Raw genomic sequence first — 19,497 nt, forward strand, 5'->3', positions numbered from 1 at the left:
AAAGTTTGCCAGGTTCTTAGAAATGAGAGCAGCTCCATCCAAAGTGGGATGAATGCCGTCTCTCCTAATAAGACCAGGTTTTCCCCAGAAAGTTTGCCAATTATTAACGAAACCCACATCGTTTGCTGGACACCACCTGGACAGCCAGCGGTTAAATGATGACATGCGGCTAAACATGTCATCACTGGTCAGATTTGGGAGGGGTCCAGAGAAAACTACAGAGTCCGACATTGTTTTTGCGTATTCACACACCGAGGCAATATTAATTTTAGTGACCTCCGATTGGCGTAACCGGGTGTCATTGACGCCGACGTGAATAACAATCTTACTGAATCTACGTTTAGCTTTAGCCAGCAGTTTTAAATTTGATTCAATGTCGCCCGCTCTGGCCCCAGGGATACATTTGACTATGGTCGCTGGTGTTGCTAACTTCACGTTTCTCAGAATAGAGCTGCCAATAACCAGAGTTCTATCCTCAGCGGGTGTGTCGCTGAGTGGGGAAAAGCGGTTGGAAACGTGAACAGGCTGGTGGTGAGCCGTGGGCTTCGGCTTGGAGCTGTGCTTCTGGCGAACAGAACCCAACCTCCCGGCTGAACGGGAGTTACCGGAGGACAGTTAGCAGAGGCTAAGGCTATGCTATGTGGCTCCGCACCGGCTACAGGGGGCTGGCTAACTACCGCAGCTACTGAATGGTTTTCCATGGTGCGGAGCCGCGCTTCTAATTCACTAAGCCTCGCCTCCAACGCAGCAAATAAGCCACACTTGTTACAGTTACCACTGTCGCTAAAGGAGGCAGAGGCATAACTGAACATTTGACACACCGAGCAAGAGAGAGCAGAGGGAGAAGCCATGGCTAACTGTAAAGCTAATGTAGCTACCAAGGCTAGTAACGTGCAAACAACAGCTAAGAGATTAGCGAGAAAGTCGTAGAAAGGAGGAGAGCTATAAGTGCTTAAACAGAACCAGTGTGGGTTAAGACTGGAAGTAGACGTTAAAGCAACTGAAGTGAGAAAGCAGGCTACTAGAATTCACCAGAGCAGCACAGAGACGCTGTCACAGAAACATCAGAAATGACACAACTCGCTTACCGCAATACGTCAGCACGTCCACGTGCTTTTTGATTGATGTCTTTTTTTGACATGCTATACTATAACTTTTTTGATATACTTGATTTTGAATACTATCACATTTGATATCGTATACCATAATTACTTCTTTCTCCTGACATACAGAACTATGTTTTGTGTGTATGTGTGTGTGTTTACATACTATGACTTTTTTTCAAAAATTTTGCATCATACCTGAAGTAAAACACCAGAGAATTCTGGACCAAATCGGGAGCGGTCAGTGAGTGACAAGATAAATATTTCACAACTTAACGTCCTTTATTTTTTTTTTATTGATGAAAATGTTTCAGTTGAAATCAGCCAAACAGAGCAGATGCACTCAGAGGAAGCGGACACTGAAAACTTTTCAGGAAAAGTCATCAGCGGGTATTGTGCTGTTTAGTTGAAGCAGGTTCAGTTTTCAGTGGAAGACGTTGTGTAGCTACAACTTTAAAATCAGTCACACAACAGCACAAACTGCTGATGTTTCATCATTGTGGGTCATCAATGGCAACAACAACCCAGTCAGAGTTTAAAACCTCTGATTATATTTGTATTTAGTTTGAACAGTTTCATGCTGGTGAAAATGGGAGTTTGGCCGAACATTTATATTTAACTGATTTAATGATGTTAAGTATTTCAGAGTCACAGTTAACTCATTTGAGGCAACAAATGATAAACTCAAGAAAATAAATTAAGTCATTTAACCCATTAACAGCCACTCTGTTTGGGGGATGGTCTGGCGAAATTAAAATAAGTCCTGATTTTTGACTTGGTGCTCTTTTCTTCACCATATACACAAACAATACAGTTATTAATATTATTACTTTGTCTATTTCAAATCTACTGTCCAAAAAACCCTTTGAAACTATAATCTGACTTGATGAGTTGTATGGGCAAATTTTTTTGTCTGTCCATCAAACTTAATCTGTATTTATTCTCGTACACAGGTCTCTCCTGATCCCAACGAGATTAACTGTTTAAAACAGAGTGGATGTCAAAAAGTTAAAGGTACAGAACAATCAAGAATCAATCAAGGACACATTTTTAAAACAGTGCTTCCCAAACTTTTCTGTCCTCTGTGTCCTCTGTGTCCCCCGTCCCCGTCCCCGTCCTCATCCTCCAGGTGGCCCCATCCCCAGTCTGGAAACTGCCACATTAATACATTACACAAAACTTGAAGGACACATCAGCGCATGAAGATTCAGTATAAAAACATTTGATAAGCAGGCAGTCAGTTAACGAGCTGATGAATAATGTTGTGCTGTCATTCATTCATTCGTTCATCTGGAAGACTCCTTATTGCTACGACATGAACGCTGTCATCAGTTTCAGAACCAACATGAATGCTTCTTGATGTGATGTTGCTGTCATTAAAAAGTCACATGACTTGTGCTGTCAATCACGGCGTCACCTCCTGATTGGTCGTCCCGTCTCCTCAGCCCTCCTCTTCCTGCCTCAGCCCAGAGTCCACCTGTGAGATCATCCTCAGCTTCTCCCTGTTAGAATACTTCCTGTGTGATGTCACTTCCTCTGACCTTTCACCCCCACCCTGTGATGTCACATGATATGATGATGTCATCTCAGTTGACTCAAAGGATTCGTCCTCTCCGTGTGTCAGTTTACTGTAACCTGTCGCACTGCTGCCTGTCGGCAGGCTCCGCCTCCTGCAAGAAGGGGCCGGTGTGGAGGAGGTGGAGGAAAGGAGGTGGGACAGGGAGGACAGCGACAGGTGGGAGGGGGTGAGGGAAGAGGAGGAGAGGAGGAGCAGGGCCTGAGAGCCTCCTGGTGCCTCCCTGTGGAGACTGGAGGAGCTACAGGAAGCTGCTGACGGGGGTGGGGTGGAGGAAGACAGAGGAGGAGGTGGACATGCATACACCTTCTCCTCCTCTTGTCTGTGGCCTCCCCCCTCCCTCCTCCACTCATCTTCTCCTCCTGTGCCCCCCACCCTGCCCCGTCCCGTCCCCGCCCGAGCTGAATGCCTCCTGCGGGGTGTGGAGGGCCGCGGGTGGGGACGGGGTAAGGTGAAGGAGCTGAGCGCCTCCTTCTGCAGGGAGGTCCAGCAGGTGGAGAGGTGGGGGGGGCTGAAGCTGGGGGGAAGGGAGAGTCTGTGGGAGGAGGAGGGGGGAGGAGGAGTGTCTGGCTGCTCCTGGTAGATACTGAACACTGTGTCTCCTCCTTCTCCATCACTGCCCCCACCTCCTCCTCCTCCTCCTCCTCCTCCTCTGCTGCTGCTGGGCAAGGATTGCCTGGACAACGGCCCACCTCCTCCCTCTCCTCCTCCCCCTGCCTCCCTCCTGTTCAGCAGTGAGGCGGGGTACGCCCTGGGTTTGGCCTCCAGGCTCTTTGATTGGACGTAGTTAACAAGGCCATTGAGGGGATTGGCTGAGGAGCGGCGGGCAGAGGAAGTGTTGGGTTTGCGGAGGCTGTGGAGGTCGATGACGGTGGAGTAAATGTCCCGCAGGTTGATGACTTTGGTCTTTTTGTCCCGGTTCTCGTGCAGGACGGCGTTTGCACAGATGAAGAGGAAAATCCCAATGCCCATGATGAGAGGACCGAAGACTTTCAGCCTATCAGAGTACAGATACCTGCGGAGACATTTAATTATAATATTAATAATAATAATAATACATTTTATTTAAAGACACCTTTCAAGGCACTCAAGCTCACCTTACAGAACAAGTATCAGACAATTAAATCTAAAAGACACATCAAAGATCAACACAGTAAAATGTGCAGTTAGATTCAACAGGCCTGTTTAAAAAGGTGAGTTTTCAGGCAGGATTTGAAAATGGATAATGAGTCAGTGTTCCTGATGTCGAGAGGGAGGGAGTTCAAGAGGCGTGGGGCAGAGCGGCTGAGGCTCTGGACCCCACGGTGGACAGACGGGCAGAGGGCACAATGAGACTGATGGAAGAGGCCGACCTGAGTGTTGATGTGGAGGAGGTCAGAAAGGTTATGGATGGCCTTGAAAGTGTGGAGCAGAATTTTAAAGTCCATGTGGTGTTTGACTGGAAGCCAGTGAAGTTGTTGTAGGATGGGTGTTAATAGGAGTCCATACTATAACTTTTTTAACAAAATATATCAAGATTTTTGACAAACTTTTTTGACGCACTATATTGTTTGGACATACTAAGACAAAAACTGGTTTGACCAACAGTTAAACTGACCCTTCGATAAACTACACTGACTTTTCTGTCATTTTTGACTTTTTTTGATATACCAAACTATGAGTTTTTACATGACTACAATACTACTGTCTCTTCAGAAGAATCTAAAGGACCACTGAACCTTCTGAAACCTCACCTGAGTCCTGATGGACCGCTAAAATGACCACTGCAGTTTCCTACACAACTCAAACCACCTCAGTTACAACAAGCAGCACTTGAGCTACCTCAAGATGCCGTGTGAAATATATCGTCACTCTTAGATAAGACTGGAGTGACATTGTTTACCTTTCCAGAAAATCCTCCAGAAAGCCTCGTGGAAGCTGTCGGGTCGTCCCATTGATGGTCTCTGTCCGGTTGAAACCATCATCACGACCTCCTCCATCTCCTTCTTCTCCTCTCCCTCTGTTGTTGCCTTCATCTCCTTGAAGTTCCTCCCCCATCACTTCGCCCTAGAAGCAGTCACAGAAACGTTCAACAAAACATCTGCCTCCTAACTGTGAAGACAGTTCAAACATTCAGTCGCACTTTTTAAGCTCATTGTTGTTTCCTGTTCCTATGTTTGGAGTCAAAAGCAACACTCTCATGTTTGTTTGTCCTTCTGAGACTCCAGCTTTTGTTGGTATGGGTTATTTATTTTTTCTAGCTATTTGGGATCAGTGGGTAAGTCTAAAAAAACTAAGCATTGCCTTTTTGAGAAAAATGATGTCCTTATATGGAGACGATGGGTTTATTTTTAGCTGTGTGAAAAAAAGACATCTGGAGGGAGCTCGGAGTAGAGCCGCTGCTCCTTCATTTTGAGGTGGTTAAACATCTGATCAGGATCCTCCTGAGCCAGGTGTTTCAGGTACGTCCCACTGGATGATAGATCTCATCTGGCCTGGGAACGCCTCCGGATCCTCCAGGAGGAGCGGGAGAGCGTCACTGGTTAGAGGGACGTCTGGGGTGCTTTGCGGCCTGCTGCCCCTGAGACCTGACCTCGTATAAGCAGATGAAACTGGATGGATGGGTTCATGTTTAACAGTGTGTACTGATTTACAACCAATGCAACATTTGTTCAATGTTTGGTAACTCTGTGGGTCAGAGGTCACTTTTCAAGTCTAAAACTGTTCAACACTGTTTAACACCTGAACACGGCTGTGCTAAAACAGATCTTTAAATAATGCAACACACCAGAAAGCCTTATGATTTGTTCATGTTTCAACTGTATGAATTTTCCTTGCTCCAGACTCCAAGCAAGCTCCAAGCTAGGAAAGTCGTTCCTAACTCTGTCACACCTGACTGGCCTGGATGAAATGCTGCGATAATAAAGTCCCAGTGTCCTCTAATGAACAGCGTCTTAGCTTGTTACTGTTGCTACAACTGGTCAGTTTTGTTGCCTTGTAAAATTGCAAACATTCTTAATCATAAATAAACAAGTTTCAACCTTAACGTGATCAGGTTTTGGACCTCGTCCACTTTTGTGTCAGGATCGGCTGCAGACCGACTTCGCAGAGATTGCAGCCATCTTGTTTTTACATGGATCTGTGTATTGTGTGTTTGCCGCCACCAGATGGCACAAAAAAGTGTCCATGAACAAGGATGACAGGTCCAAGTTCTGCAGAATGAAGTATAAGGAGCAGGGAACCCAAACTGTGATGTCCTCATATGAGGACACAGGGTCGCTGGAGGTTAGAGACTGAAAGTTTAGGAAATCTCCTCCCGTAAGGAATGGAGGACAAAGTCCACACTCGTCCCTCTTTGTCTCATACAAGTTACACTTTAACAGTTACTGTTAACTGTAAAAACTCTGTGTTACTGTCTGACTTTGGAAGACACCCAGCCAACATTACCTGCCTCCACCTTCCAGTAAGACGCAGGCTTTTGTTTCCTCTGGTAAAACATTTTGGGCTTCCAAAGATGCGTTCACACAGTGAGCCTTTACCATGTGGACAAGAGCCCGGGACAAAGATCCAACATGCACGTAGCCACTGAGAGACAGACAGGCTGAGTCCAGCCCTGTCTGGATCTCACCTGAGCATCAGCAGGTGCAGGTGCAGATGCAGGTGCAGGTGCGGCGCTGCTGGAGGACACAGAGGCCATTGCGGCGCCCTCCTGTGGATGAGCACTGAAGAACAGTCCGTCACGAGGCCAGTAGCCCAGAGCTGCCATGACCACACCCACCAGCAGGACCAGGATGCCGAGTGCCGCCACGAGGCCTGAGACTGAAAACAGCTTCAACTTCCCCTTCACCACCACCACCTCGTTCCTCCTGAGGGGAAAGGAAGTGACATCATTATGTACAGACAGGTTACAACATTGCTGGGGCTCAGAATCTATGTGTGTGTGTGTGTGTGTGTGTGTGTGTGTGTGTTACCTCTTCTTCTTGTTCTTCCTCTTGTGTGTGTGTGCTTTGTGTGTTTTGGACCTCAGTGAGTCCTGACGCCGTGCGTTGATCCGCAGGAGGCCACCGGTCGCGATCATCACCCCCCACCAGTCAGGCTGTGGCTCAGTGGGCTAAGCCCTGCCCACCGCCACTTCACCGGGACTTAGTCACCAACTTCCTGTAAGGTAGAGAGAGAGGTTACATCATTATTAACTATTTAGTTTTTTGTGACGTTAATTAGTAACGTGTAATTCAGCTTTAACGATCAAGTGGACAAAGAGACAGTGACCCATCAGTATTACATCAATAATAATACATCGTAAGTGTTACCTCATTCATGTTACCTAATCAATATGATGTCATTACAACTTCCTCATTAATATTACCTCATTAAAATCACATCATTAATATTATGTCATTACTATTACCTCATTTTTTCCTCATGATTATTGTGTACTTACTGTTCCCTCAGTAATACAACCTCATTAATGTCACCTTCTTAATTCTACCTCTTTGGTGCTACTGAACTGATAGTCTCAGTAACTGGCTTTGTGATTCAGACCTCATGATATACGACATACAGCGAACTTCATTCCGTTACCATGGTAACAACCGTTTTTTTTTTCCCGTTAAAGGGTTTTTTGGGGAGTTTTTCCTGATCAGCTGTGAGGGTCATAAGGACAGAGGGATGTCGTATGCTGTAAAGCCCTGTGAGGCAAATTGTGATTTGTGATATTGGGCTTTATAAATAAAATTGATTGATTGATTGATTCTGTTCAATGTAGTGAAACCAGTTCACCCCCTAATCAATAATCCACAGTGTTCCTCCAGCCTGTAGTGCTGCAGATAGTTTAGGTGTGAGTTGCTGAGTGTTGGAGGTATCGGCTGCAGAGACGTCTGACTCCAGTGGAACTGTAAAAACTCGACAGCAGTGATCCGGTTGATCAATAACCATCCACAGACCTCCATCTGAGCAGTTTGATGCAAGGAAACTAAAAAGAAAGAAAGCTCGTGATGTCAGTGACAGCGTTCAAGGATCCAGACTTTGATGTCATTTCATCTTTCCGTCTCTTGTCCTTTCCTCGGCTTCATGAAGGAACTATTTTCCCTCTGGCAGACTACACCCACCAACTGTATCACTACGCAGAAGGATGTGTGCGACTACTCGTGGACGGGAGGCTCGTGACAATGTGACATGGACATTAACCTTTTTCATTGTTGTTTAATTTCTCTGAGCGATTCAAGACCTGATAATTATAAAAACCCAACATTGTCGGAGGACAGGAAAAAACACGATGTCCTCGTGTGAGGACGTTGGGTTTATTTTTAATACTCACAAGTGGGTAATAAAGTATAACCTGTTTATATGACTGCCTGAACATGTCTGTGCTAGGAATGTCCCTGTGTCCTCAGATGAGACGATAATGAAGTCTCAGTGTCCTCAAACAAGGACGTCCTAATTAACAGCGTCTTATGTTTTTACTGTTGCTAACATTGGTCAACTTTGTTGCCTACAATCATTATCAATCATAAATAAACAAGTTTCAGATTTTGGACCTCGTCCACTTTTGTCTCAGGATCAGCTGCAGACTGACTCAGCGGAGATGGCCGCCATCTTGTCTTTACCTAGATTAGTGTGTTGTGGTCTCAATACCACGAGATGGCACAAAAAGTGTCCACGAATGAGGACGACAGGTCTGAGTTAAAACATGTTCTTCCCGTGTCACAGGGCATTTAAAGACGTCAGCATGTGGATAGACTGCGTAGAGTTTAAACATGAAGAAGCTCGACTTGTGTTGTGACACTGTGTTATCTCTACACGTCATGCACAATCACATAACGACACTCCGGTTAGCTTTCAGCACGGTACAGACTGTCAAAGCAACAACCAAACAAATCCTCCTCCACCTGTTTTAAATGACAGATTGTGTCTCGCCTTTGTTGTTCCTGTGGCTGCAGTGCTTCTGTCAGTGGACTCCAGACGATAGACATGGGCTGCATCTTAAACTGCATCCATGTCTCATGTCTCATGTCTCATGTGCACGCCGGGACACAAGGAAACGATGCAAGGAAAGGAAACGAGGAAATGTTTTGAGAGGAATGACATGTCGTTTGCTCTGAAGCATCACGTGAAGTGACGTCTGTTTCCGATCGCAGCTGCTCTAACAGCTGCACACATGGACTCTGTGCTGTTGCTTTCCTCTTTTATCACCAAAAATACACTCGTATATATGTTGAAAAAAGAGAAAGGCTTCAGGTCGAGGGCTTCGTCAAAGTGCACGATTAAATAAAATGTGAAAGAACAAATAACAAAGCAGATAAACACACTGAAGATACACAAACGAGAACACAGCCCTTAAAACAACAGCACATGAAATATAAAGTGGAAACTAAGAGAAACATATATTAAACAAAACTGAAATGTTATAAAGAAAAGCCTTACAAAGGACTTTGACAGAAGTTTTAAAGGACGTTCAGAAGTTGGGACAAATGGACAAATGGATTCTTCTCAGTCCACTCAATCATTTATCATTTAAACAGAATATAGAGTATGCCTCGCAAAAGCCAAGGTAATATTACTCATATATTTCTCTACAGAACAAACTCCAAAAAGAAACGTCCAAGGCCAGTTTTGTATGAAATGAGGACTCCAGTTACTGTTCGTCAGGACAAGCTGCTTCATGCGGACCAGAGTTTCATCTTCAGTGGATCCTAGCGAACAAACTCTGGAGTGTGCTGACTGATTCATCTGATGCAGGATGATACCCGTGAGGATTCCTCTGTGCTGAGGTGGAATTCTTTGGAAATCTCTGTTTGTCCCAGAGATTAGTTTTTGTTTCTATCATGGGTTTGGTTTGGTTTGGAAGGCACAGAGGAAAATTCAGGGCACCATCCTGCATCTGGCCCACAGATGCAGGATGGTGCATGGATGCTTCTTCCTCCAGTAATACATTAACAATACTCTGTTAATATTCAATGTTCAAGGTTCTGATATTTGTCTGCACACGGCAACTGTATCAAACTTGCCTGAAATAAAAGACAACTTACTTAAAGCACCAATATTTGCTTTCAGCAGATTCAGACTGACAAGTGGTCTGCCATTAAACATAAACCAGGGACTGGACAGAGCTGCGGCAGCTGCTTACTCCTTGTGCATCGAGGTCTAACAGAGGAGAGAGCCTCTCTGCATGCTGGTGTCAGAAAGAGGGTGTGAATGCTACTACTGAATGAAGACTACTGGGATGATGAAATTGAGCCCGACTGGTAATGTTTTTGTTTCTGAAAGTTAGAAGTGGGCTGTGAAACTGAGTCATCCAACTCTGTCGATGTTTGGGTTGAGACATTTTTGACAGTCTTTACTCTTAAAGCTTCCTGTCTTGTTCAGATGTCTGACAATGCTAACAAGAGTCTTGTGTGCTACCTGAGCGGCTTTGCCTCTCCAGAGAAAAAGACTATTACATCTTTTCGACAGTCATGGGCTGGCTTTGCTTGGTTCAGGCCATCAGCCCAGCACAGCAGGGATTTGCATCTCCATGACAAGAGGGCTACCTGCTTGAAGGTGTGTCTTTCAGTGATGAGGGCTTGTCTTGAGTGACGAGGTTTAAAAGCAGCGGGCTGATCACCGACCTCGTCACATGTCCACATTTGGTCATGGACTTTCCACGTCCACATATGACGTCCAAGGTACCCTGGGTGTGTTGGTTGTTGACGTTCTGGGACGCCGTGTCAACTTCAGCCTGTTACACGCATTGTCTGTTTTCAAAATACACTTCTGTTTTCACAGGAAATGTACAGTTTGATACAGTCTCTTTCAAAATAAAAGCACTGCGTCGGTACAACACCACAAACTGATGTTTCTTTTTGTTAAGAAAGAACACGTGATTGGGTTTAGGAAAAAACAACAGGGTTTGGCTTCATGATCTTAAAGGACGTGAACACCACTCTCACATGTGAAAACCAGTGTTTGTTGGACCCGTCCACTCCTCCTGCTCCTCCTGCTCCTCCTGCTCCTCTTGCTCCTCCTGAGTCCCACATTCGCTGCTTTAACTTTTGTCCTTGTCCCGCTGCATTTCCCTCTGACGCCACGTGGCACCATTAAACCGCCCAAGCTTCGGATTTCGACGACTTTGGAGCATGGACCGCGGAACGCATCTGAACAAGGGGGGTCCATAATTTCAAATCACGCGGAGGGGGTGGGGGGCATGTGCATTGAAACAGACAATATTACTGATGTATTAAATAACGTTGCAGAGCCCTTTTTTTATTCCGACGCCACACAGTCACATCTACAGTACACGCATGAACACGAACACATGCTTGCTTAGATTAACCCCTCTGATCCCACTCTAACATTCACACACAACAGGCCAAGCCTATTTACATATAAACGCACAGATGAAACTATAGCAAACAACAAAGTACATCCAGTCCACAACCACAACCAAAACTCATCTTGCTGCCTTGAATCTAAATCAGCATCATATTCACTATCATCACAAGTCAGCACTCATATCAGACACACACACACACACACACCCAACAACAAAACAAGCGCAGCTGCGCAGTTACTGAAAAGTAACCAGAACGCTGAATTTCTGACCATTACCGCCCACAACTGCAAAACTCTGAGAATTTATGCCCGCACAATAATAGAGATGCATTGATTTTGTGTCTTCTCCCGTCCCGCAGGAGAAAAAACGTCATTTTATAGGCTATTAATAAAGAGATTCATGGGGTTGTTTGTTTCGTTTCCCTGGTCTCCATGTCTTTTGACGCACTGGTCAGGAATAGCGCTCCTATTTCGTTGTTTTCATTTAGTTTTTAATGAAATAAAGGCTGTTTCATATTCTATTCTCCTCCTCTGTTATGTATTTTTATACCTTTATATAATCACGCAGTGATTGAGGTTAAGGCAAGCCCGGCGCCAGGATGAAGTTACTGAGGGGGCGGTTAAAAATTAGGAGGGGGCATCTTGGGGGACAGATGGGAACACGTTACAGGTGCCTATGGCTGCACAGGCTGCAGGACAGCAGTGTGCTGTAGCCATCAGCCTTGCCCCCACCTGTCTCCTATGTCCCTCAATTTTAATGCACCATATCACATTTATGGGCACTCACATTCACACTCACGGTGTAGGGTTAATGTTTCTCCGTCAGGGATCAGAGAATCATAGTAAAGGGGAGGTGGTGGGTCAACACACACTGTAGATACGCATGGTATGGCTCGTGGGGCCCGGCCCTCTCGGGCTGTGAGTTGGAGCCAGGGAGCCCATTTACATCATGGTGGTCTCGTTAGGTTCCCGGCGTGGGGGGGGTCCCGTGGCCCTGTGGCAGGTGGGCTGGGTGGCGCCCTGGGGGCTCTGTGGGTTCCTGCCGGAGTTCTGCCTCCTGACTGGCTGTGGTTTTTGGGCCCTCTGCTAGGGGGTCCCAATGGGGGATTGACTGCTCGTGGTGGGCCGCTCTCTCCTGTGTGTTGGTGGGGGCCCGTCCTGGGGGTTTGGGCGGGGGCCCTTCGCGGTCCCCTGGTTCCTGGTGCGCTGGGGGCATGTGCCTTGCGGCATCGCCTCCTCCTTGCCTGCCTCATCCGCCCAGGCCTGGGTGGGCTCACACTACCGTCCGCTCCGGCGCCCGCTGGTGGCCGCCACCTGGTGCGGGCCCGTCTGGTGCGGTGCTGGTTCTCTCCCCGAGGGCGGTGCTGGGCCCCCGCGCCTGGCCCCTTGGGTCGGGGGCGGTCCCTGGGTGTGTCCGTGGGTGAGGGTTGGGGGGGGGGTCTGCGTTGGGCGGCGGGTGGGCGGGCCTTCCTGCCCCGCCCATCTGGGGTGTGTCTCTGGCTCTCTGGGGGTGCCGGCCATTGCCGCCCCAGGTCCCTGGGCCTGCGTGGTGTCCTGCGGCCTCTGCGGCTCCCTGGGCATGGGGTCTGGGCGCTCCTGCGGTCTTGGGGTTCCATACTGCCTGCCTTCCCCCGCAGGGCTGGCCCTGGACCCTGGTGATGGTTTTCATAAACACATTGGGAGGGTTCAAATACACGCATGCATGTTCGATACTTCAGCCCCGTGACACATTGCAAAGAACCGATGGGATCACTCCAAAGCGGCTCAGTTGCTTCTCAAACCTACCTGGCAACTCTTCTCCACAATCGGGCTTTCCCCCTCCACCAGGACTCTCACATCTGTGGTGTTCAGTATAGACTTCTCTTTTGTTTTTGTTTTTCAGTACAGTATAGTAGACGTGTATATGTTTATTTTTGATAATCTGCATGGAGCACAACAACCTCAAGGCCACAATACATCAGCTACACTGCCTGTTTCTCCTCTGTTTTTGTTTTGTTTTGTTTGCTTGTTTGTTTGTTTTCTCCTTCTTGTCTGCATGCACTGTCCCTATATAACTCAGGACTTAAGCACCTGTCCCTCAATCCCTCCGTCTGTCCCTTACTTTCCCCTTGACACACTATGGTGTATCACGGCCCTCTCTGGCTCGTATTAGAAAGTTTTTCCAATAAAGGCTGATAGGCTAAAGAGCGCACAGATGTGTGTAATAGTCACGCATAATGACAGCTCGTCGCTGGTGAAACACAATAAACTGCATGTCTTCTTTCATTTTTGTCTCATGACAGATGGAGCTGACAGACAGACAGACAGGTGGAGCAAGCAGCAAATTGGTATGAAAGCTGGTTCAGGGCATATTCGTCCATTTATGAATAAATATGGAGTGGAAACTCTCATGCATGTGCACCAAGTTCCTGCATTGACATCCTGTCACTAGGCTACATCTTCTTCTTCTTTTTCTTCTTCTTCTACTGTTAAATGGGGACCCACGGGACCCAATCCCAATGGGGCCCTCTATGTCAGAGTACAAAAGTTACCCGGGCCATGGACCCCTGGCCCCCCCGGTTCCGCAGTATATGCTTTGGAGTGAGTGGCAACTTTCCATATATTAGTTAAATTATGCCTGAAATTGCCGTCCCATCAGGTTTCCTGCAACAATATAATGCTGCTTTTGGAAAAAGAAAGTCATGGTTTTATTTTATACAACAGTTAGTTCCGACCGAGTAATTTAATTGGACGAGAGGCATTCCGTGAGTGCTGATATAGCGTATAACATCACTGGGACATGTAACAGTAAAATCACTCTGCTCACAGGTGTTATAAATATAAAAACAACCGTTAATTAACCAGCTGTCACACTCACTACACTGACACAAACTGACACTACAGCGTTACACCAAGAAGATGGATATTTTCCCCAAAATTACATTTGAATTAAATTCTGAGAGGTCGTCAGGAGAGGACGAGGAAAAGGAAAGCCAGGACTCTTGTGTGCAGACCTCCAGGTGTGTTTGAGTCCGGCCGTGCCAACATCCAGGTTTGAACTGGACGAAGTTACACAGCTGCAGATCAATGTAAACACAAAGTAGCTTGTGAATTCCTAGCGTGTGTGCTGCGTTGCCTGGCAACAGACTGGGGGAACTGGGTGTTTTCGCGGAGCTACATAACATACTTAAATAATTTATTTCATCACTTTTTGTTAACATTTCCTTGCTCAGCACAGCCGTGACGATAAACAGTACAACATCACTCCCTCTCGTGTGGTGTTGCTTAATTGTCTTTCATTTAAAGAAAGATGACTCATCCTACCAAGGAAGGATCCTTGACTTTGACCCTAAGTGACGTCAGATGAGTTTGACTGATCTGGGAGCTACAGACGGTGCACAGGTGTATCTGACGAGGCCAGTCTAAACGTGGCGTCTCTCTGAATGTGTTGGGCTTCGTTTTACTGTCATTGATTCTGTCCTGTTTCATCTGTAATCTGCCCGCTAACGTCTACACTGATGCTAACGTCTACACAGAGGCTAACGTCTACACTGAGGCTAACGTCTACACAGAGGCTAACGTCTACACTGAGGCTAACATCTACACTACACTGATGCTAACGTCTACACTGATCCTAACATCTACACTCAGGCTAACGTCTACACTGATGCTAACGTCTACACTGGTGCTAACGTCTACACTGAGGCTAACGTCTACACAGAGGCTAACGTCTACACTGATGCTAACGTCTACACTGAGGCTAACGTCTACACAGAGGCTAACGTCTACACTGATGCTAACGTCTACACTCAGGCTAACGTCTACACAGAGGCTAACGTCTACACAGAGGCTAACGTCTACACTGGTGCTAACGTCTACACTGAGGCTAACGTCTACACAGAGGCTAACGTCTACACTGATGCTAACGTCTACACAGAGGCTAACGTCTACACTGGTGCTAACGTCTACACTGAGGCTAACGTCTACACAGAGGCTAACGTCTACACTGATGCTAACGTCTACACTGGTGCTAACGTCTACACTGAGGCTAACGTCTACACTGAGGCTAACGTCTACACTGGTGCTAACGTCTACACTGAGGCTAACGTCTACACTGAGGCTAACGTCTACACTGAGGCTAACGTCTACACTGGTGCTAACGTCTACACTGATGCTAACGTCTACACTGATCCTAACATCTACACTCAGGCTAACGTCTACACAGAGGCTAACGTCTACACAGAGGCTAACGTCTACACTGGTGCTAACGTCTACACTGAGTCTAACATCTACACTCAGGCTAACGTCTACACAGAGGCTAACGTCTACACTCGTGCTAACGTCTACACTGATCCTAACGTCTACACTGAGGCTAACGTCTACACAGAGGCTAACATCTACACTGATCCTAACATCTACACTCAGGCTAACGTCTACACAGAGTCTAACGTCTACACTGGTGCTAACGTCTACACTGATCCTAACGTCTACACTGAGTCTAACATCTACACTGATCCTAACGTCTACACTGATCCTAACGTCTACACTGAGGCTAACGTCTACACTGATCCTAACATCTACACTGATCCTAACATCTACACTCAGGCTAACGTCTACACAGAGTCTAACGTCTACACTGGTGCTAACGTCTACACTGAGGCTAACGTCTACACTGATCCTAACGTCTACACTGAGTCTAACATCTACACTGATCCTAACGTCTACACTGATGCTAACGTCTACACTGATCCTAACGTCTACACTGATGCTAACGTCTACACTGATCCTAACGTCTACACTGATGCTAACGTCTACACTGATCCTAACGTCTACACTGAGTCTAACATCTACACTGATCCTAACGTCTACACTGATGCTAACGTCTACACTGATCCTAACGTCTACACTGATGCTAACGTCTACACAGAGGCTAACGTCTACACTGATGCTAACGTCTACACTGATCCTAACATCTACACTGATCCTAACATCTACACTGATGCTAACGAGTCTAGGTGAGCTAGCTAACGGTGCTCACTTCCTCCTGCGCAGCGATACAGGACACACGGAGACATGATACCTGACACACCTGAACTATATCCGACAGTATTGATCAGCATTGATTGGTGTCTGTCAGTACTGATCAGTATCTGTCAGTATTGATCGGTACAGTATTGATCAGTGTCTGTCAGTATTGATCAGTATCTGTCAGTATTGATCGGTACAGTATTGATCAGTGTCTGTCAGTATTGATCAGTATCTGTCAGTATTGATCGGTACAGTATTGATCAGTATCTGTCAGTATTGATCAGTGTCTGTCAGTATTGATCAGTACAGTATTGATCAGTGTCTGTCAGTATTGATCGGTACAGTATTGATCAGTATCTGTCAGTATTAATCGGTACTGTATTGATCAGTATCTGTCAGTATTGATCAGAGTCTGTCAGTATTGATCAGTATCTGTCAGTACTGATCGGTACAGTATTGATCAGTATCTGTCAGTATTGATCAGTGTCTGTCAGTATTGATTGGTACAGTATTGATCAGTATCTGTCAGTATTAATCTGTATCAGTATTGATTATTTTTAGTATCGTAGCTGTGATCAATAGAAAAACACACACGACAGAATAGAATGAAATAGAATCTAATCTCACCGTTGGAGTTGCGACTGCTTCATGTTTCTCTTCTTTTCTCCTCATATTCATCGTCTTGCTCCTGCTCCGATGTTTCCTCCTCTTTAAATCCGTCCTCCTCTCATCGTCTCCTCCTGTCGTCTCCGCGCTCTGCTTTCCCCCTCCTCCTTCTCTCTCTCTGTCTGTATGAACCTCTCTCCCCCTGCTCCTCCTCCTCCTCCTCCTCCTCTCTCCGTCCTCTGCTTGTTCTGCAGTGATGTTGAGTGTAAATGAATCTCCTCCTCCAGCAGAGACTGAGAGACAGGTTCCTCCCACTGACACTGAAAACACCACGCTACCTGTCTGTCTGAACGGCTGTGTCTCCTTCTAATCATGTCTCTGTAAACCTGTCTGTGTCAAGTCTAAACTTCCAACTGTTCACCTGACTGTCTCTCTCTACCTGTCTGTCTCTCTACCTGTCTGTCTCTCCACAGTCAACTTTTCACCAAAATTTAGCTCAAAATAAACTGAATATCCAGAAAACTGAAGTCTTGTCTCATCCACTGCTGTTGTGTGAATATAATGTTCAGAGAGAGCTGGTTGGAGCGCGAGAAGAGGAGGTGGAGCTCAGACTACAGAGAACATGATGGAAAATATTCCCACAGTGTCCTCATCATGTTTTCAGATCTTCATCATCATTTATTCACTCAGTCTGCGTCTGATTTGATCCACACAGACACTGTTACACCTCACAGAGATTTACACTCAGCTGTCTGTCTGTCTGTCTGTCTGTCTGCCTGCCTGTCTGTCTTACTGATCTAGACCCTCTGATCCTGGATCTGCTGTGAATCCTCCTCTCTCTGTCTCCGAGCAGCAGTGGGTGACTCTGGGATGTTGCTGTTGCTAGGAGACGGAGGCAGTGCAGCTCTGCAGCATCTGAATAATTTGTTTCTGTACAATGGTTCACTGAGGAAGTTTGTCCCTGCTGAGACTCCGTATGTGCTGCATCAGATCTTCTTCGCAACCTTCACAGACTCTTCATCATCTGCTGTGAACTCTGGATAACGTCTGTCATATTAACAACATCTGCTGCGCTCAGTGACCTCAGGAATGATTCGTCAACACTTTGTCAAATTGGCACCATGAAAAGAATCATCTGTTGAAAACTGGTACCCAGCTGGCCTGAATACACAATCTATTTCTAAAAGTATTAATGGCTTTTTTATTAAACAGTGAAACACGTCTAAGGAAATAAAATCACCATCATCATCCAACATGCACCGGATTTACAAAGGTCCAGTTTGTGCCACATCGAGCTCTGGTGCTCATAGTGCCTGTTTATGAATGCACCCAACTGCTGACCAATCAGGTTCACGTACTGACATTCTGTTGCCAGGCAGAAGAATAAACATGGCAGAGAGCGGGACACTGAGACCACAGTGGCTGATGGTCATATGATCTTCAGGAGAGGCAACAACGTGAAATCACTGCCCCGCTGGTGCAACCAGTTCATCCTGAACACGAGTGTGCAGTGACTCAGCATCACAACATCTGAGGATGGACGCTGACGCCAACGGATGATCTCCAGTTTGGAAAGAACCAGCTGTCTCTGAAGTCCACCACACAGGACCGTGGACTGGAGAAGACAACGCTCGATTTAGAGCCGAGAGACTCAGGGCAAAAGTGGCGAGAACACGACCAGAACCAGGAGACCAGCAGGTTGTGGGGAGGATGCTGTCAGGTAGGACAGGACAACACCACAAAGACAGAGAGAACACATCTGGTGATCTCAGAAGTGGTCCAGATCAAAGCAGTGAGACAAGATGGACAAACTGGGAGTGTGTTGTCCACAGGGTCAGTGGTTGGACTGAGATGAAGCGTTGTTAGCTTCACTGATGAGCCCTCCTGAGTCCCAGCAGCCTCTGCCTGTAACACTGCTCCAAAGACGCTGATCTGAAGTTGATCTTGCAGCACTGAGCGGTGAAAATGTGGTTCCAGCTCAGGGTCAGCACAGGTGGAGATGTCATGGGTTCTGGGGAAGGTGGCCGAGGTCCTGGAGGCAAACAACCATTCCTCAACACCACCACCCCCGATCCACTTCCTCCAATAGAGAAGTGGGACACAGACTAACAAATAGAGGAAGGCCAGTTGATGATCAAAGCTGGCAGACAGTGAGCAGTGGACTTACGGACAAAATGAAGAGAAACAATCCAAGAATGGACGCATATTCAGACTTCATCAGTGCGTCTACATGTACATGAACTCCTCCACCTGATCACCAGCAATGAGAGACAAGAGCAAGAGGACATTTTACACAGTCTTTGACTTTGACCAGTGTCTGCCCGTTGCCTCCACTTCCACCTCGCAGAGCAATTGAGTTGGAGAGAAAATTTCCACCACAGACTGTAATAGTTCAGCATTTCCATGGGTTTTCCGTCCAAGCTACCCACTATATTAACTATTTTATTACAAAAACACAAGAGTCCAATTCCCCATTGGTCCACAAGTGAAATGCTTTTGCCGCCACCGTTGCTGTTACCACATGACCAAGGTAACAGCCACGCCTGCGCAGATAGTCCGTGGCCCTCAATAACAGGGATGAGGTGTATACGTGCCACAGTTTCCCAATTTCTTTTGGAGCACTCCTCCTCGCATATTCGGGTTTCTCATAATCGGGTTAAGGTGGAGGTCAAGCTAAAAACTTTGTGAGAGAGCTGCTCGTAGGATTGTTAGAGAGGCAGAGTGGTGGTGCACTGTTGTACTGAGCAGACACACCTGGACAGGTATGACCTTCATGGAAGAGTCATCAGAAGAAAACCTTTCCTGTGTCCTCACCACAACATTCAGACTCAGAGTTTTGTGAGACATCAAGACTGATGCTTTTTGGAAGCACGTCCTGTGGACACTTTCTGGACACAATGAGCAAAGGGACACTTG

The 19,497-nt window shown here is 46.5% G+C and overlaps 2 protein-coding genes across 3 annotated transcripts in view; one reads left to right on the forward strand and one right to left on the reverse strand.

Annotated features, from left to right (window-relative positions):
• LOC125881956 (NLR family CARD domain-containing protein 3-like) overlaps nt 1-2,522 on the forward strand; it is a 45,687-nt gene extending 43,165 nt beyond the window's left edge. Inside the window, exon 18 of the mRNA XM_049565459.1 lies at nt 2,057-2,522. The gene's annotated coding sequence lies outside the window, so the exon portion shown is untranslated. The remainder of the gene's footprint in view (nt 1-2,056) is intronic.
• On the reverse strand, nt 1,316-17,108 carry LOC125881985 (transmembrane protein 200C-like). Of its 2 annotated transcripts, none has more exons than XM_049565522.1 (5): nt 16,603-17,108; nt 6,630-6,816; nt 6,287-6,521; nt 4,562-4,725; nt 1,316-3,694 (listed from the first exon to the last, which is right to left on the reverse strand). In XM_049565522.1, exons 2-5 carry the CDS (start codon nt 6,734-6,736, stop codon nt 2,545-2,547), a joined length of 1,656 nt encoding a protein of 551 aa, XP_049421479.1. In that variant the 5' UTR covers nt 6,737-6,816; nt 16,603-17,108; the 3' UTR covers nt 1,316-2,544. The 2 variants fall into 2 exon arrangements, with proteins under 2 accessions (XP_049421479.1, XP_049421478.1); XM_049565521.1 differs by having other exon boundaries at nt 6,287-6,524.
• Nucleotides 17,109-19,497: the final 2,389 nt, after the last annotated feature.

The sequence above is a fragment of the Epinephelus fuscoguttatus genome, linkage group LG21 (assembly GCF_011397635.1).
Source record: "Epinephelus fuscoguttatus linkage group LG21, E.fuscoguttatus.final_Chr_v1".
Classification (NCBI taxonomy): domain Eukaryota; kingdom Metazoa; phylum Chordata; class Actinopteri; order Perciformes; family Serranidae; genus Epinephelus; species Epinephelus fuscoguttatus.